The following is a 19,782-nucleotide window of genomic DNA, read 5'->3' on the forward strand; positions in this document are numbered from 1 at the left end:
CTCTTCTTATTATTAGTGTCCTTTAGTGGTGGTGTCTTTGCAGCAACCATCAAGGCCTGACTCACACAGTCTCATCTGAACAGTTGATGTTGAGATGTGTCTGTTACTGGAACTCTGTGAAACATTTATTTGGGCTGCAATTTCTGAGGCTGGAAACTCTAATGAACTTATCCTCTGCAGCAGAGGTAACTCTGTGTTCTTTCCTTCTTGTGGCAGCCCTCATGAGAGCCAGTTTCATCATAGCGCTTGATGGTTTTGTGACTGCACTTTAAGAATCTTTCAAAGTTCTTGAAATATTCTGTATTGACTGACCTTTATGTCTTAAAGTAATGATGGACTGTCATTTCTCTTTACTTATTTGAGTTGTTCTTGCCATAATATGGACTTGGTCGTTTACCAAATAGGGCTATCTACTGTATACCACCCCTACCTTGTCACAACACAACAGATTGGCTCAAAGGCATTAAGAAGGAAAGAAATTCCACAATTTAAGTTTTAACAAGGCACATCTGTTAATTGAAATGCATTCTGGTGACTACCTCATGAATCTGGTTGAGAGAATGCCAAGTGTGTGCAATGCTGTCATCAAGGTAAAGGGTGGCTACTTTGAAGAATCTCAAATATAACATATATTTTGATTTGTTTAACACTGTTTTGGTCACTACATGATTCGATATGTGTTATTTCATAGTGTTGATGTCTTCACTATTATTCTACAATGTAGAAAACTGTAAGAAATAAAGGAAAACCCTAGAATTAGTAGGTGTGTCCAAACTTTTGACTGGTACTGTACACCTCAACTACATGTGGTTCCTGTGTCAGGAGGTCCAGACAGAATGTTTGATGGAGGTAAAGAGGAGACAGACACTAATGGCTAGGAATGCCGAAAGATTGCTGGTTTGAATCCCGCCAACTATGTGAAAAATATGTCAATGTGCCCTTGAGCAAGGCACTTAATCATAATTGCTCCTGTAAATCGCTCTGATAAGAGTGTCTGCTAAATGACTAAAATGTAAATGTCATCACATACGGAGCTCTAAGATGTCACTGATGTTCTCAGCACTATTTAGCATAGGAGCCTATATGCTTTTATTCCTGTTCATCATTGTCTAACACCGACGGGTCTCCCAGGACTCTCTTACAACGATCTGTCACATGATGGCACCTCTTTGGTCAGCTTGGAGCCAGGCTGCAGTTTTACTCTGCTGGAGCTTTTAAAAGAGAATACTCTGCATATTCTCTTGAACAGATGGCTGTGCATATTGGTGAGTCCTTGACATTTAATTTCGAGGGAGATTGAGCATTCAGTGAACTTCCAGTCAGCTCTGTATGTTGGGGCCATTGCTCTGTGAACATTACCTCTGTGGTTTCCAAGTAAAGACAGCGTCCTCACCATAATTGGTGTATATTTAGAGACACACACGCAAAGATCAGATTAAAAAAAGCAAGTGTCAAGCATTGATTTCTTCCCCCCTAGCACAGCTCAACTCTAGTATTATATAAGAAATGATTCTGTTTCCAAATGCCTTATTGGGTAATGATCCAGTTTCCAGTGTGGAAGCAGAGTATGTCCTGTTCTACCAGATGGCAAGCTTCGTTTACTATAGAAAGCTGTATAGGTCTCAGGGTCGCAAGTAACAATGTGCTTCACACCTTGCTTTCTTTCATAAAGTAATATTTAATAGAAAACCCAGGCAAGTGAAAGGTAAACCTGCAGACATGTGTATAGGAGATTAAAAAAAATATATCCACAGGTTTCCGCATGTGCTTGATGCGAGGGATGTAATCAATAGCCTCCTGCCAGAGCATTATACTTGGTACAGGGCAAGTACATGGGTCTTTTAAACGACCTACACTAGAGTGGAGCGTTTAGCAAAATAGAGGCAAAATTATATATGACAGCATCAGGTTAGCTTCACACCCTCGCATGTGGACTTTTACACTTTTATTTGTATTACCTGGCCTTTATTGTTATTTTATTGTAGCTTATGTACTGTAGCTTAGGCCTATTTGTGATTAGCATGCAACCTAATAGGCCTATTATTTTAGATCGGAGTCTTAGAAAACATTTCATGGTTATTTCTCAAACGAACATGTTGCTTTTGCTATTTTTGCTATTGTCTACCCTTGAATCTGTCACACCCTGATCTGTTTCACCTGTCTTTGTGCCTGTCTCCACCCCCTCCAGGTGTCGCCCATCTGCCCCATTATCCCCTGTGTATTTATACCTGTGTTCTTTGTTTGTTTGTTGCCAGTTCATCTTGTCAAGCCTACCAGCGTTTTTCCCATACTCCTGTTTTCGCTCTAGTCCCTGTTTTCTAGTTTTGACCATTCTGCCTGTCCTGACCCTGAGAATGCCTGCCATTCTGTAGCTTTCAGACTCTGCCCTGGATTACTGACCTCTGCCTGCACTTGTCCTTTCGTTTTCCTGCCCAATGCTTTTGTAATAGTCTTTTGTTACTTTGAACTGTCTGCATCTGGGTCTTATCCTGAGGTCTAATATAATCTTACACTGAGGATGATGCATTTGGGGCCCAATGCCTCTTAAATCTGGTGAATGTTTGGTGTTTTTCTAATTTTTCATCCTGGGAAAAACCATACCCTTTTCCCGTTTTTGCACTGTAGAACTCTACACATTTTTTCCCATTCAACATGGGAGAAACCGCACGGTTGCATTTACATGTCTGGATTGTTCTTTCGGTACTTAACCATGTCTTTGGACTATAAGCACCTTTTGAAATACGTTGTTTTAAAGACTGGTTCCTCTGCACTATGGTTCTAGTACTGTCTGTGAATCCAAATGTTGTAAAATACAATCTTGACTTGCCATTATTTTTGCTTCTTCTCCTGTCAGGAAATGTGCAATCTAACCCAGGTCATGACATTCTACCTCATCTGAATTGAAAAGTCAAAATGGTCTGAAGTTTCTACACATAAATGCTGTGGCTAACCCCCCTGTTTTGAGCCCAACCTGTTTAGCTAAAATAATAATAATAATAATAATAATAATATATATATATATATATATATATATATATATATATATATATATATATATAATCTGTAGTTTCGCCATGATTGGCTCAATGTTCTGTCACTCATGGGGACACTATGTCACTGCAAAATCTACAGCGAGAGCTAGAAAGGTCAAGCCCCTAGGGTGCTGCCATAGATTTACATTAGAAGTGCCCATACAAGAAGGCTCAAGGTCATTAGCCACAGATAAAATGACATCAATTCACGTTATATGTACCATAGCTTTGATTGGACTGATGTCAACATCATACTTTCAAAATCGTAGCTAACAATCTAGACAAGAAGTTATCATCATCATAAATCAAGTCTACAATATACTGGCAAATCTGTTTCAAACCTTGTCATATGAAGAGAGATTATAGACAAGACGTATCAGTGCTTATTGGCCATTGGACATTACACAAACATTTGGAAATTGCAAATTCAACAATGAGTGGTTTGGAAGGAATCAGTAGCTAACTGCAAGCATTGCAAAGCAATCACTAGCCTGCTATTCGGTAGAGAAGGTGTGGTCCAAGTCTGGGATTAAGGGTATCTTTTCCAAGCTTAAAAGGATAAACATTCATGTGCAACACCATGGGCCAGAAAAGGTTGAATACACTGGCCATGCTGTCAATCCAGCATGACTTCTGCCACCTTCAAAACAACTGTAAACTCAGAACTGTGAAATCTCAGACTTCAGTGAGTTCAAGACAACTGGAAACTGAAAAAAATGAGCTTGGACTGAGAAAATATGTTTTGAACAGTCATCCGACTTGGAATTCCAAGTTGGGAATTCGGCCCTCTTTCTAGCGCTCCGACCTGAAGATCACTAACGTCATGATTTGACCTTGTTTTTTTCCCCTAGTTCCCTGTCGTCTTGACATTACCATAAATCCAGAGAATGCCAGACTTTGATGACAACATTTTCCCACAAGAACGATCGCCACACCACCTTCCTGTTCAAGTGAGAACAGCACAACAAAGTGAGTCCCCCAAAAATATATTGTTTGCTTCTGCATAAATGATGTAATATGCCATGGGATATGTATACTGTAGCTAAGAAAATAATACTAAGTGTATGTTGTGTTGTAAGCTGTTAGTAGCACATGTGCCTCACCCTAATATTTTGGTCCCTTTACCCCTCATAACTTAGCCTACTGTTCTGACTTGGTGGTGCACATTTAGCCTATAGCCTGTTTTAGAGAAATGTCATCATTGAATATTGTAAGAGCTTTCATTGTCTGCTTATAAGGTTCTGGCTTGGTGTACAGGGAGAATACTGTAAGAACGGCCCATTTTCTGAATTCTGTCCCTGTACAGTTCAAAAATCCTGAAAAAATAGTTGTATTGACTACGTCCATCTTTGCTCACTCATTAATGTCTTAATCGAAATTATGGATTGCCTCTCATCCACTCATCGTTCCCTTATGCCATAGTTTGTACATCTCAATTGTCAGTAGAAACCACATTTGTTTAAGCAAGTCAGCCATATCAGCTATGTTTTTAAAAAAGGCAGTAAATGAGGCTGAATGAACTGTCTCGCTGCCAGACAAGGCTCAGCTGATAGCCAGGTGTGGCTGTGGTAAGAATTCAGTACAGGGTACAGAAAAGAAAACTCTGCTGTTGGGACAACATTATGTAGGCCCTAGCAGTTTGTTGTCACCATTTGTCAGGTTATAGTGCAATTAATGTATTATTGTGTTGTGTTGTTTAGTGGCGTTGCTGGCATGCCTCTAAAAAGAAAATGTTGAGTTTGCCCTATCAAGATTTACATGCTAAAATTACTGTATAAATGTAAGCAGTCTTCTTCTGAAACTTGATTTTGTGAATATTTGGATAAAAACCGCAGACCCAGACACGTTTATGCTTTCTAAAACCTGGTCCCAAAAAAATCTATCACTGACAGAGACATTGGCATTGATAGTTGCAATGTTTTTTGGACAGATCGCAAATCTACTGTAAGTTTGGTGGTGTTGCTATATACATAAAAGTTCTCTGCGACCATTCAGACTTCTGTTACTAAGCCTGAGCAATTTGAATATCTGTCTTTGAATATAAATCTCTGCGCATCCTTGAATCTGGTTTCCTGTTTTATATACCCCAATCTGCTATTGCTGGCTCTCTGGATTGTATTTTTTATTATTATCACGTCAAACCTGAATTTGTGCTTATGGTTGATCTGAACATAGACTTGTTGACATCCAACTCTGAACAACTCAAGAATATCTGTAACTCCTAAAATCTTATTCAGATTGTCAACAGTATAACAAGCAAATCCTCTTTGATTGATCTTATTTTAACCAACACTCCTTATTGTTTTAATGCTTCTGGTGTTTTTGCATCAAGTGATCACTGTGCCTGTATAAAGGATGGTAAAATTCAACATGAAAAGAAACTGGAAGCACTTTGATATTCATGGATTTTTACATTATGTTTTTAACAGCCTGGAATAGAGTTGAATTCATTCCTGATGTTGAATTAGCCTTTTCTTACTTCCACAAAGCATTCCAGGATGTAAGCAACAAGCATGCCTCTTTCAACCAATACAGAATTAAGGGCAGAGACAACCCTTGGTTCTCAGATAAACTAGCTGAAATCATAAGGAAACGGAATGCTATGTGGGCTAAAACAAGAAGGTCTGATTTGGCTGATGATTGGAAGGCTTTTAAACACCTTTGGAATCAGGGTGTGGCTATGACCTAAAAGCTGAAGGCAGACCACTACTGTACCTCAAATCTACTGCTGACCATCTGAATAATTCTTCCAAATTTTGGCAAGTAGTGAAAGGTTTAGAGTGCAAAAAAAGATGCACAGCTTCCTAAACAACTGCTGGTAGACCCACAGGTGGTAACTCAGAAAAAAACATTCAGAATAGAGGTTATCAGCATTTTCTTGAAGCAGGTGGATTAGTTGATAGGGTTAAAGGTCAACATGAGCCCCCTGTGAAATTACCTGATATCCCCATCCACTCCTTCTCCAGGTTCTCCTTCTCATCCTTCTCTGTCTCAGAGTTGTGTAGAGCCCTGAAAGCAATTGATGTACAACAACAAAAAATCCCCTGGCCCTGATGATCTTAACCCCCACATATTACAATTAGCTGCAGACATCATTGCCTCCCCTTCAACATAGATTTTTAACCTCACCCTAAAATGTAATGAAATCACTCTTTTGAAAGGAGGTGATCCAACTATACTGAATAACTATCGGCCCATATCAAAATGGTCTGTTTTGGCAAAATTATTAGAGTCCCTAGTCAATAAGCAGTTTAAGGCCTACCTCCAGGAAAACAATATTTTGAGTGGTATACAATCAGGTTTCAGGTCAAGCCACAGCACTATTGCAGCAACATTGAACGTTTTTTATGATCTAGATCAACAACATTGGGAGATATTGAGACAGCATATGTACATTTTTACGAGGATGACACTGTTCTCCATTCAAGTGGCAGCAGTTTGACTTTGGCTTTTGAAAATGCTCAAACAGCTTTTAACATCATTCAACAGAATCTGTACGATTTGAAGCTTGTTTGAATTCCTCTAAAACAAAATACATTGTATTTTCCAACACTAAACACTCTGAAAACCATGTCATTACTAGCTTGGAAGGAAGTTCTATAGTTTGGGTGGATGAGAAGCTGAACTTCACTAATCATGTTGAAAACCTGGTAAAGAAGATCATGTTGAAATAAGGCTTGTTTTTCTTTGGAGGCCAGAAAAGAGACAGACAGGAATGCACACCGTACCGTCTTAGACTACAGTGATGTAATTTATATGCAGACCTCAAGCACTACCCTGAAGGCACTTGATTCCGTGTATCATGCAGCTCTTTTGTTTATTACCAACCAAACCCGTCTGAAACACCACTGTGATCTCTATAGTGCTATTGGCTGGTCTTCGTTGACTCTACATAGGCTTAAACATTGGTGATATACTATGACCATTTCGGTCATAGTATACTGTTCTTCTTTGATAAGTTCAGAAAATAAATACCAGCTACAGTCTCACTCCTACATACTTTTGCTTTTAACGATTAAAAAATATATATATCTATGACACTTGTATGTTTCTGTAATTGAAATGTGTGTCTACAACAAAACTTTTTTTATGGTGTGTCTATGTCTGTAAGTTGTTACAGTATGTCTGATATTTGTTTCAAACATTGTTCCCCATGCTGCTGTCTTGGTTGGATGACCAGGTGAGGCTGGCAACAGTTTGCCTCACATACCGTAGGAAATTGTAATGAATGATACCTTCAGGCGGTAAAGGCTGTTGCTAGGCATAGCTAACTATTATTGTATCAATACATATTGCTGTTCAGATGAGAGACTAGAAAGTGTGATGTCAGTGATTACATCAGACGTTGCAGGAAGTGAGTCCTCAGAAAACAAATGAGAAAAAGGATTGGCCTTTTCCACAGTTTGATTTTATTATATTTACAGTCATTTTGAAAAGTAACATAAATAGAAAATTGCTAAATCTATTGAGAAGAAGAAGTCAGCGCTGAACCCAAACAAAACAACCAATGGAGTATTCAGGAATGTACTACAATGAGCAATTGAGTACCTGCAACAGTATTATACACAGCTCCCTTTGAATGTATAGGAACTTATAATACTGTAATGCCATATACAATCAAATTATTTTATTTTTAATTCAGATCTTACATAACATATTGTCAAAAACTTTATCTGGGTCGAAAATGTTATGCTATATTTACAACGTTGAATCTTCTCTGTGAATGAAGGGGTCATGTAAGATTGCAGCAGTAAATGATGTTGGTCTTCAACATTTCAGACTGGGTTATCTGGCACAGGGTGACAGTAACCGGTGTATACATCCCCTATCCTCCAAAGGATGCTGGTGGGAGGAGCTATAGGACAGCAGGCTCATTGTAATGGATGGAATGGAATTAATGGGACTGATGATTTCCATATGTGTGATGTGTTTGATACCATTCCATTTATTCCATTCCAGCAACTACAATGAGCCCGTCCTCCTATGGCTCCTCCCACCAGCCTCCTTTGCCAGCCACTCACATTAGAACAACTCACTGATAAAACACAACTGACTCTTCAATAGGTGTAATCTTGGATTTACTATGCAAGGAAGCATACTAGCGATCATATAGCTTTTACACAGTTGAATACCAATATACTATCCCAGACACAAATGTTATGAAGATGATAATGCTTAGGAATCAGAGTGCGCTCAGGGCGTTGTCAGATTGTACGCTCTTGGAGCGTTCAGAGCGCACACTGGACGCTCTGGCCGATGAGTAGGTTTGATCCGAGTGTTCTGACCTCAGAACGTCAGTCAATCACCCAAGCGAACTAATGTTGGCTAGCTTGCTAGCTACTTCCAGACAAATAAGATAACACCTCACTCTGACAATGTTACTCCCCCTAGCAGAGTTGGTTATGTTGTTTTCATGTTATCTAGAGCGTTGGTGACTGTAACTGTGCTGCTGGCAACAGTTTAATTACGCTTTTTTTTGCCAAAGTTCATTGATACGGGACATATTCAACTGGTGCTGAGTGTTCGTAAAGTCATCAGTTTTTCTGCGCTCTGCCATTCTCAGACGAGAGTGCTCTGAACTCAGATCGAATTTACGGACTGCACCCTCTATGTCTTCAGATGTTCTACGTGCTGTTACCATGGTGATGTTTAAACACGATCAGTAAGTGTATAGAAATGTTGCAAGGAAAACTTGCCTGAGTTTAGAAGAGCATTTTATGCATCTCGAGGTTCCATTTGAATATTCTAGATCTTGGAAGGCCTGTTAGTGTTACATTAATTTACAAAAGAGCCAACAGATTCACACCACTAAAATAGAAAACATAGAGAGGTCCTATGATATGGAGTTCTGGTCTACAAAGCTGAAGGATTTAGCGGGGAGATATACAAAAAAAATGCGCACAGGGCTACCATTCAGTAGAAGAGTTACAGTATGACGATGCTATGACGATGATGACAGAACTGAGGCGGTCCTGATTGGTTCGGGGTTCCCGCGCTGTCCAATAGACAAAAGCACAACGTTTCAGCCACAGCACAAACTCTACCACACATCTCCTTCTAGTCCTCACACCAGACTATCAGCAAGATATTGTTCCCAAGGTTTCCCTTGACACTTTGTACAGTTAGGAGTAAAAGAAAGGCCCACTTATACACAACATAATAACTTATTAGTGAACTATAAAAGAGTAAACACTGTCACACATGTTAAAAAATGCCTAGAATTTGAAGAAGTTACATTTAGTTTTCTCTTTATCATTAGACTCAAGACTCCACTCTGTCTTAGAAAAGCACAAAATTCACATAACCTTACAGCGCAAAGACAGCTGCAGAAAGGCCAACTGTTACCTCTACCTAGTCTGGGATAATGTCCAGTGCTTTCAGAGATTAAATATTCAACAGATGTTGACACCTCATGCAAACAAATATGGTGTTATCCCCGAAGTAACTTTTGAATTTATGTCCCCGAGACTAGCTCCAAAAATATGTATCTCTAGATAGCATCCAATATTTTGTCTAACTCATCTTTAACTATTGTTCTTGGCACTTTCAAGACAAATACATCCATCATTAAAAAAGCAACTGGTTGCTTTTTCCATTTCAAAGTTTTGTCCCATGCAATTGCCCAACTCAAGATGGAATTCCAACAGCCAAAGTGTATTGTAAACACATCATGGTTCACATGTACATTTATTTCTAATCAACTCTTTAGAATGGGCAATAGGACTACTTCTGATGACTAAAACCATATCGATCAGTTATAGAACATTGTTTAAGTGAAGTGTATTTCTAATCAAGTTAATCAGAATACATTGAAACTCTGCGACATCACTTAATTAACTAGTGCTCTCAGAACTTGGCATTCCCTTTGTCCGGAATCTTGATCCATTTGAACACTGTCGAGAGGAATCAAAGCAATTTTTCCCCCTTAATATTTCAGTCATTCAGCTGTCAGAAAGAGAGCAAGAACCAGTATGGAGGAGAGATATGCATCCTGTAAGGTCAACACAGCCATAGGAGGGTGTTCTTGCCCCTGCCTGGCCCCTCGTCCAGGCCAAGACTGTGACTCCACTGAGCAGAGGCTGAGCAGAGAGACAAAGGAAATCCAGTGTTTTTATGAGTCTTTGAGGTTAAAGTGTAGAGTCTCACTTCCTCCACACAGTTTGTAAGACACTGTATTATTTGAAGACATTTACGAAATGAAACAAAAAGTTAAAACGGTAGCTCTCTATTTGATTGGTACATAAGGCAGCTGTCCTTTGTTACTTTGCCCTGGAAGAGAAAGAGGAAAAGGAATTAGTGTCAATAAATCACAATACCACAGATATATTCAAATATAAGCTAATATTGTATGCTCATGCTAAAACAAACTCGGCATGAAAACAAAGCGAGAATGATTGCACCTGCCACTATTCTCCAAAGACCTTGGTAATTCCCAGTTGTCACATCCAATAAGAACTATTGTTAATGGGTATCAGCTGTGAAGACTGATTGGCTATTGAAGATGGTGTGTAGCACCTCTACCACACCATTGTCTTGGTGTCCATGATTAATAATCTCTATTGTCTTCCCTACTGGGTGCCATAAAACCACAGAATGGCTCTTAATGGCATTTTTGTTTGTTTCAGTCTCCTGTGTTACAAATATCAAGTCCCTTAAATCCATCATTTGCCATATGTGTTATATGCTGACCTACTGAAAGTAATACGCTTTCCCCTGAGCAATGCAGGAAATTATTCTTATGTAATTATAGGTATTGTATAATGTAATGACAGCAAGGTGATATGCCCTGGAATTAGACAACTATATGCCCAACTATTATTGAGTTGGATAGGCAGATATTTACATGACACAATTGAGAAGTTATGTTGGCAAACTACTGAGATGTAAATAACCTTGAGTACAATTCTAAACCCTACTCCCTTAAATGACAGAGGACTCCCACCTGAACTCAGCTGACCTCAGCTAATAACAGACGGTACAATACTGATCTCACAATGGACCAGATACAACCCATCCTATTCCATTCACATTAGACACAATGGGAAATGTCCACACACCCCTATGTGCACTTCATTGTCCCCTCCCTGTTGTTTTTCCATACACTGCTGAGAGTGACAGACAGCAGGTTAAGATTTAGGAGACACACTTCACTGTAGTCACCCTGAATATCCTAATACAGGCATTAGGCTGGGCAAGCGGCTGTTACCCCCCTCCCTCTCCCCACCAGCAGACATGTCACCACCCTGCTCCAAATCCTGGCATGACTTCACAGAGTTTGTCCCCCCTCCTAGTGTTAGAGTCACAGGGTTAGCTGGGCCAGTCAGCTGACGCCTGTGCTCCACAGAGAGAGAGACAGACAGGCAGGCAGGCAAGCAGGCAGGCAGGCAGGGGATTCCCAGGCTGTTCTGTTCCTGCCACGGTGGGGCTCATCTGGCACACCAGGCCATGAGCACAGCTTGGACCCCTGCCATGCATTTCCAAAACAATCACCTCGTGTGACCCCCATGTGATAAAAGGGTGACATTTAAAGAAACAGTAGTTCCCCTATGAGCAGCTGATGCTACATTGTATAGCTGGTGGATGTTTTATCCTGTCAGATATTAGAAGTGTAATACCTTTATATCTAACCAGTGCAGTTAATAGTTTGTTGCATTATGAACAGCATCATCCTCACTTTGATCACTGTCATTGTGAAAATTATATTTCTTCCCACTGTGCATCTACAGTTCAACATACCTATGAGATTAGCGTTTGAGGATAACTCTTTATACAGTAGGAGTGGATTACTGTCTATTCCCAGTGTATGATATGTTGACTGGCCTGCACTGTACACAGGATTATAAAATAATATCTCTGATCCATTCAGTGTCAACGAGGGAAATCCTTTCAAGTTTGAACATCTCTTCCTGTGTTCTCCTCATTTCGTCTCAAGCAAATCCTAACCTTTCAGGAGTCCAGATTAGAGGTCGACCGATTAATCGGAATGGCCGATTAATTAGGGCCGATTTCAAGTTTTCATAACAATCGGGAATAGGTATTTTTGGGCGCCGATTTCCGATATATATATTTTTTTTAAATATATTTTTTAATACCTTTTATTTAACTAGGCAAGTCAGTTAAGAACACATTCTTATTTTCAATGACTGCCTAGGAACTGTGGGTTAACTGCCTTGTTCAGGGGCAGAACGACAGATTATTACCATGTCAGCTCAGGGGTTCCCAATCTTGCAATCGCACAGTTAACTAGTCCAACACTCGAACCATTGCACTCCACGAGTAGCCTGCCTGTTACGCGAATGCAATAGAAGCTAAGGTACATTGCTAGCTAGCATTAAACTTATCTTATAAAAAACAACCAATCATAATCACTAGTTATAACTACTAATCCAGTTTAGCAGGCAATATTAACCAGGTGAAATTGTTATTTCTCTTGCATTCATTGCACGCAGAGTCAGGGTATATGCAACAGTTTGGGCTGCCTTGCTCATTGTGAACTAATTTGCCAGAATTTTACGTAAGTATGACATACATTGAAGGTTGTGCAATGTAACAAGAATATTTAGATTTAGGGATTCTACCCGTTAGATAAAATACCGAACGGTTCATTATTTCACTGAAATAATAAACATTTTGTTTTCGAAATTATAGTTTCTGGATTCAATCATATTAATGACCAAAGGCTCGTATTTCTGTGTGTTATTATGTTATAATTAAGTCTGATTTGATAGAGCAGTCTGACTGAGCAGCAGCAAGCCCGTAATCATTAATTCAAACAGCACTTTTGTGCGTTTTGCCAGCATCTCTTCGCAAGCACAGCGCTGTTTATGACTTCAAGCCTATCAGCCTAATGGCTGGTGTAACCAATGTGAAATGGCTAGCTAGTTAGCTGGGTGTGTGCTAATACTGTTTCCAATGTCACTCGCTTTTAGATTTGGAGTAGTTATTCCCCTTGCCCTGCAAGGGCCACGGCTTTTGTGGAGCGATGGGTAACGATGCTTCGAGTGTGGCTGTTGTTGATGTGTTCCTGGTTCGAGCCCAGGTAGGGGCGAGGAGGGGGACGGAAGCTATACTGTTACACTGGCAATACTATAGTGCCTATAAGAACATCCAATAGTCAAAAGTATATGAAATACAAATGGTATAGAGAGAAATAGTCCTATAAATACTACATTAACTACAACCTAAAACCTCTTACCTTGGAATATTGAAGTCTCATGTTAAAAGGAACCACCAACTTTCATATGTTCTCATGTTCTGAGCAAGGAACTTAAACGTTAGCTTTTTTACATGGCACATATTTTACATGGCACATATTACTTTCTTCTCCAAAACTTTGTTTTTGCATTATTTAAACCAAATTGATTGAACATGTTTCATTATTTATTTGAGGCTAAATTGATTTTATTGATGTTTTATATTAAGTTAAAATAAGTGTTCATTCAGTATTGTTGTAATTGTCATTATTACAAATAAAAAAATATATTTAAAAAATTGTCCGATTAATTGGTATCGGCTTTTTTGGTCCTCCAATAATCGGTATCGGTATCGGCGCTGGAAAAAAAAAAATCATAATCGGTCGACCTCTAGTCCAGATACAAACATTCCCTCCCTCATTGTTGACCCAAGCTATTTCTTTATCTGTATTGACACTAGCGTTATTTATAGATGAGACTTCTCTCTGCCTTACATTATAATGTCCTCACATAGGCTAGTCCTATTCGTCCAATTTATAGACTCAAGTGTGAAAACATAGTGAACTTGGCACCAAGACAAGACAATTCTTGGTGCCAGGAGAAAACATTTCAGAAGTACTGTAATAGCAGGTGTGAAGAGATGTAGCTACATTGCACTTACATATACATGGGTTGTAGTTGCAAATGGGATGTCTTCTGAGGCCCTTGATAACCGTAGGAGTCGAACCCTCCTATAAAATCAACTGGAGACAAAGAAAAAGAGGATATCTGGTTACTGTGAGATCAAACAAAGGCTTGTGTGTGTGTGCTTCTGTATGTGTGTGCTTCTGTGTGTGTGTGTGTGTGTGCTTCTGTGTCTCTAAGTAAGTGTGTGCCTGCTTGTGTCTGTGATAATCCCAGGCAGTAGATAATCAGTGTCTGGACCATCTAAAGGCTGGGTATTGGTGATATCCGCAGTGGAGTCATGCTGCAGATCACACAGAATACAAACTGGACAGGATTAGGGCCCAGCCCTCCACAGAGGCCTGCCAGCAGTTTCAAGCCCCAGCAGATCTGGGTATCTGGGCCTAACACAAAAAGACGGAGGTACTAAAGCCTCTGATAAGATCCGATGTCTTAATGCATCCGAGTCTGTCTCTAAGACAAACGAAACACTGAGATAAGACTGATTAGCTGATGAGTGCCCCCTTCCTTCCCTACTGCCTTGAATGGGAGGTGATGGAAGGTTTGGCATTATCATCATTATAATGGTACATTTAGGGAATGTTCACCAAAAGCTCTAAATCCTTGTTGGCCCTCATTATAGGCATTAACCTGTGTACTCTGATCAGGCTTATCAGAGGACCTGCAGCGATAAGACATAAAGTGTACAATTTAAGATCTGGAGACTGGCCACATCTCAATCAGGCAGTTTCAACAAAATGCTAACTCGAAAGCTTGGGACTATAAGGTTCTATCTGCATTTTTATCAAAATGTTCTTATTGACATACCCTTGTTCTGTTCAATTTTCTCTAGGTATATAGTATTCTAAATACCCCAATTCATGTTATTAAGTTCAAAAGAGTACAAGATAAAAAATTGCTGACATCATTCAAACCAATGATGGTTCGGAACTTTAAAGCCAATTATCTCAGAATCATCTTTTTGCAGATAGAACCTTATAGTCCCAAGCTATCGTACTGTATGAAGGATACAATAAAGGTCAAGGTTCGCATCACAAGGTTGTTTTTTTAGTTTCAGTAAATGTAGCTTCAGCACCTAAGTGTATATGTTCAGTATTGTTCTGCAGAGTAAATGCTAATATTTTGCCCACAAGCAAACCATTATGTGTTTTATAAAAAAGCTATTTTCATATTTTCCTTTTGGTGGAGGGAATAATGTTTGTGTATAATGCCCTAATGGTTAAATGCCTGCCGGCTACTTATGTTTACCATGCTAACATGAAAAAAGAAGCTCTTGGTGACTTGGTGACGTAACACACATAATGATTGTGCTGTATTAAGTAGGCCTTATAAGATATAGGGGACGGTTTGATGGCAGTAGTGTTAAGAATAGCAGTAGGCACGACTTGGTCTATGTCTCCAAATTGTTTTGTCTTAAGCAGTCACAACAAGTTGGTATGACAACGCAGTGGCAAATGAAATGCCGCCGAGGGCCAATCAACATGAGGTTCCACCTTACTGGTACACTGACCCTGATTGCAAATCCAACAGAGGAAGCTGTATTCTCATTTACTTGTTATAAATGCAAAAAAAGTACTTCTAGCACCTTTATTCCCTCCCTCTTCTTCATTCTCTCTCTCCTCTTCTCTTGGAGACTAAATCATTTTAAATACTGTCCTTTCTTTTAAATGGACCCTGGGATATTACCCTTGATAGTAAGTGTAATTACGGAGTGAGCGTGTTGATTGGTTTTAGCTGTTCATTACCTTCTCTGAGGTACTTCATGTACTATATTAATTGGAGCTGTAATAGCCAATACAGCTCCCAGATCAGTGTTTCCTCATGTCCCAGGGATCAAACCATCAATACCATTCTCATTCACTGGAGGATATGAACACTGTTGGATAATATTATTCCTTTGTGTTGGGCAAATTAAACAGTGTCTCTCGGCAATCATTTCATGCAGGACATCAAACCTCCTCTGTCACGTTGCAAATATAGTATTATCCTTCATGGGCTTTTTCCAGGTACTTTACATTTCAACTCTGGAATACATCAAATACATCCACGAGATTGTCAAGTGCAAATTCCAATTAAAGCTTCATTTTCCCTGAAGGGCACATTTCTAACAGCCATTATTGAGTGGCAAATAGAACCTGCTCTTAATTTGGACCCAAATGACTTTTATCATAACAATGCCTGAGGGAATCCTTTACTTATTCAAGATGTGCTCTTTAATATTTCAAATTGAGGTACTCCCCATTTTTTGGCAGGGAAGGATACATTTGGGCTCTAAAGACGGGAAAGCTATGTCTGGAGATGTTCTTTTAGAGAGAGAGCGCTGTGGTCTGATAGGCAATCTCAGGTAGCTGAGAGACTCACATTCGGTTGTGGTCATGGTTCAGCACTCTTGCCTGCCTTTTGGCTGTCTCACAGGGGCTCCAGCACAGCCAGGAGAAGCGCTGCATTTTTTACACTCAGATTCCCATGCTAAATGTAGAGGAAATAGTCTACTAAGCGCTGCATCCCTTATTTCACTCAATTTTTTTTCTAGCCTGAGGGAGCAACCTCACTGCACACCCTATGAATCTCTCAGTTATGTCTCTCATAATAGCTCCCATATAAAATGTACTGTCTGTACATTGAAGCTGTATTAGGAAACATTACCATGTTATCAGACGCAAAGCCTTCTTCAATTATATTAAAATCTTGCCATAGGAAGAATCTGCATTGTTGACAAGTAATGGGCGTACTGTAACGTTCGTCATTGGGAGAAAGAGAGGAGGACCAAGGTGCAGCGTGGTAAGTATTCATTATGCCTTTTAATGAAAACAACAAAAACGATAAATGAGAATGACACGAAACAGTCCTGTCCGGTGACATACACAAAGACAGAAAATAATCACCCACGAAACACAATACAAAACAGGCTACCTAAATATGGTTCTCAATCAGGGATAACGATTGAGAGATGCCTCTGATTGAGAACCATACCAGGCCAAACACAGAAATAGCAAATCATAGAAAAATGAACATAGACAACCCACCCAACTCACGCCATGACCATACTAAAACAAAGCCATAACAAAAGAACTAAGGTCAGAACGTGACACATACAATGTTCTGTTGTGACCACACTAACCAGTAGTCAGGTATAATTTCAGTGCATTTGGATAAGTCTTTTCAACCTACCAACCACCAACAGTATTGTGCTGGGACCTAGGGGAGGTGAGCTCTCTTAATAAAGGCTTGCTGTACCAACCATACAGTCAATTTTAATAACTATAATTATAAAAATTGAATTAATGCAGTGAAAAAAAATCCCAAATGACAGAGAAGGCATGTAGAGTCGCCTCATGTGACCTCCTCCCTCTCTATACTTTTCTCTCTATCCCCTCTCGTTCCTGCTTTCTCTTTATGTCTGTTGCTTGATGATGAATGTTGCAAATGGAGAGAATGCAAGAGAGATCGCTAGAAGAAAAATGGCATTGATCTAGTATGCTGGGGTACTTGGCAAATGCATTCTTTCCAACACATACTATGTTTACAAAGCAAGACCGGTAACAAGGAGAAGTCGCACATGTATTACGGCAATCAATATCAATTATAAATGACAATAACACAAAAACGAATTCCTGTCCTAATATACATTTTCTAAAAAATGAGGCAGCGGCCAAAGAGAATAATTAATGCATTTTGGAACAAGGCAACTTGACTGGGTCTGTGCTGCAATGTTTTCTGAATTTAACAAATGGGGACATTTCCCACACTTTCCTTTAAGGCTAGGATCCACAAGCGGCTGGGCCTGGGATCAATAAAATAAATTGTTTAAATCCAGCAACATCTAAATCCAAATGTTTGCTGGAGCATTAAACTTGGCTAAATTTAAAGATCCGACCAGATGAGGAATGTACATGCCAATGCCCAGTTATTAGAGTAAATAACGTACTCTGTAAACACAGGAATACAGAAATGTCAACCTTGAGCCAGACATACTGTATCTATACTCTTATAAAAAAAGGGTTCAAAAGGGTTCTTCAGCTGTCCCCATAGGAGAACCCATTTGTGTTCCATGTAGAACCATTTTTGCTTCCAGGTAGAACCCTTTTGGGTCATTGTAGAATCCTCTGTGGAAAGGGTGCTACATGGAACCCAAAAGGGTTCTACCTGATACCAAAAAGGGTTCTTCAAAGGGTTCTCCTATGGGGACAGCCAATGAACCCTTTTAGGTTCTAGATAGCACCTTTATTTCTAAGAGTGTAGCTGGATATAAACACTTTAGTTATTATATCATGGAGCGAGTCCAGGAAGATGGCTCATTACTGTTATGTGATTGGTCAGGTAACGCTTATGAATAAAATATGTGTGTTTCACTAAGGCACATGAGGTGAGATGGCCCTTTTCAAATTGGCTGAGTCACCATTATAACAAGCAAAGGGAAATGATTCACCATAAAAAGTGTGACTGTAGGAATCAGCCATATTTCTCATAGATCTACAATATTAATTGAAAGGCAATACTCACAGCTGTCTTCCTCTTCCGAGATTAGCTTCACCACATAACAGGCATAGATGAACCCAACAAGCTGAAAAAGAGAAATGGGGAAAGGTAATCAAATACATTTTCTGGAGAGTGGTGACATTTTACAGTGAGAAGGGGACCAATTAGAATAGCACAATCAGTGAAGGAAACATAGATGTTTGTGTCCATGCCCTCAAGAGATGAAGAGAGCTACACAAACTTATTGGTGGGAAAACATGAGCCACCACTGAGAAAAAGTAGAAAATGATTGAGAGATCAAAAGAGCATCTCCATGTGGAAAACATTCTGTGTTGAGGAAACAGGTGTTAGTACAGCGTCTAGTGTATCACACTGCTCTATGAAATGGGTCATATAGAGATGTTGAAGAGACACTGAAAAACAGAGGCACATAAACAATGTTCCAAAAAAGAAGCCCTGCATCGTCAATGGGGTAAAAAAAAAACATGGTTTAAGAGACATTTCACAAATAGTGATTATACATATGCATATTTATTTTTTAAACAGATAGGCTGTGGTTCTGGATTTTCTGTAACCCCAATCTGCAGTGGCTAAAGATATAGAGGTTTCTGCGCATCTTCAGGGATTTTTTTGTAGCTGCTGCCTACATGAACTCAGCAAAAAAAAGAAACGTCCCTTTTTCAGGACCCTGTATTTCAAAGATAATTGGTAAGTCCAAATAACTCACAGATCTTCATTGTAAAGGGTTTTAACACGGTTTCCTATGCTTGTTCAATAAACCATAAACAATTATTGAACATGCACCTGTGGAACAGTTGTTAAGACACTACAGACGGTAGGCAATTAAGGTCACAGTTATGAAAACTTAGGACACTAAAGAGGCCTTTCTACAGACTGAAAAACACCAAAAGAAAGATGCACAGGGTCCCTGCTCATTTGCGTGAACGTGCCTTAGGCATGATGCAAGGAGGCATGAGGACTGCAATGTGGCCAGGGCAATAAATTGCAATGTCCGTACTGGGACAGCACTACAGGGTGACAGGACGGACAGCTGATCGTCCTCACAGTGGCAGACCACGTGTAACAACACTTGCACAGGATCGCTACATCCGAACATCACACCTGCGGGACAGGTACAGAATAGCAACAACAACTGCCCGAGTTACACCAGGAACGCACAATCCCTCCATCAGTGCTCAGACTGTCCACAATAGGCTGAGAGAGGCTGGACTGAGGGCTTGTAGGCCTGTTGTAAGGCAGGTCCTCACCAGACATCACCGGCAACAACGTCGCCTATGGGCACAAACCCACCATCGCTGGACCAGACGGGACTTGCAAAAAGTTCTCTTCACTGACGAGTCGCGGTTTTGTCTCACCAGGGGTGATGGTCGGAT

At 39.8% G+C, this 19,782-nt stretch overlaps 1 protein-coding gene across 1 annotated transcript in view; it reads right to left on the bottom strand.

The window, feature by feature from the left end:
- Positions 1-7,424: 7,424 nt before the first annotated feature.
- Positions 7,425-19,782, bottom strand: part of LOC112250129 (sodium/potassium-transporting ATPase subunit beta-1-interacting protein 2) — a 155,080-nt gene continuing 142,722 nt past the window's right edge. The window contains exons 5-7 of the mRNA XM_024419994.2: positions 18,413-18,473; positions 13,887-13,968; positions 7,425-10,301 (exon numbers count right to left, since the gene is read on the bottom strand). Of these exons, the coding sequence (XP_024275762.1) occupies positions 10,292-10,301; positions 13,887-13,968; positions 18,413-18,473 (153 nt within the window). The 3' untranslated portion in view covers positions 7,425-10,291. The remainder of the gene's footprint in view (positions 10,302-13,886; positions 13,969-18,412; positions 18,474-19,782) is intronic.

The sequence above is a fragment of the Oncorhynchus tshawytscha genome, linkage group LG05 (assembly GCF_018296145.1).
Source record: "Oncorhynchus tshawytscha isolate Ot180627B linkage group LG05, Otsh_v2.0, whole genome shotgun sequence".
NCBI classification, from domain to species: Eukaryota; Metazoa; Chordata; class Actinopteri; order Salmoniformes; family Salmonidae; genus Oncorhynchus; species Oncorhynchus tshawytscha.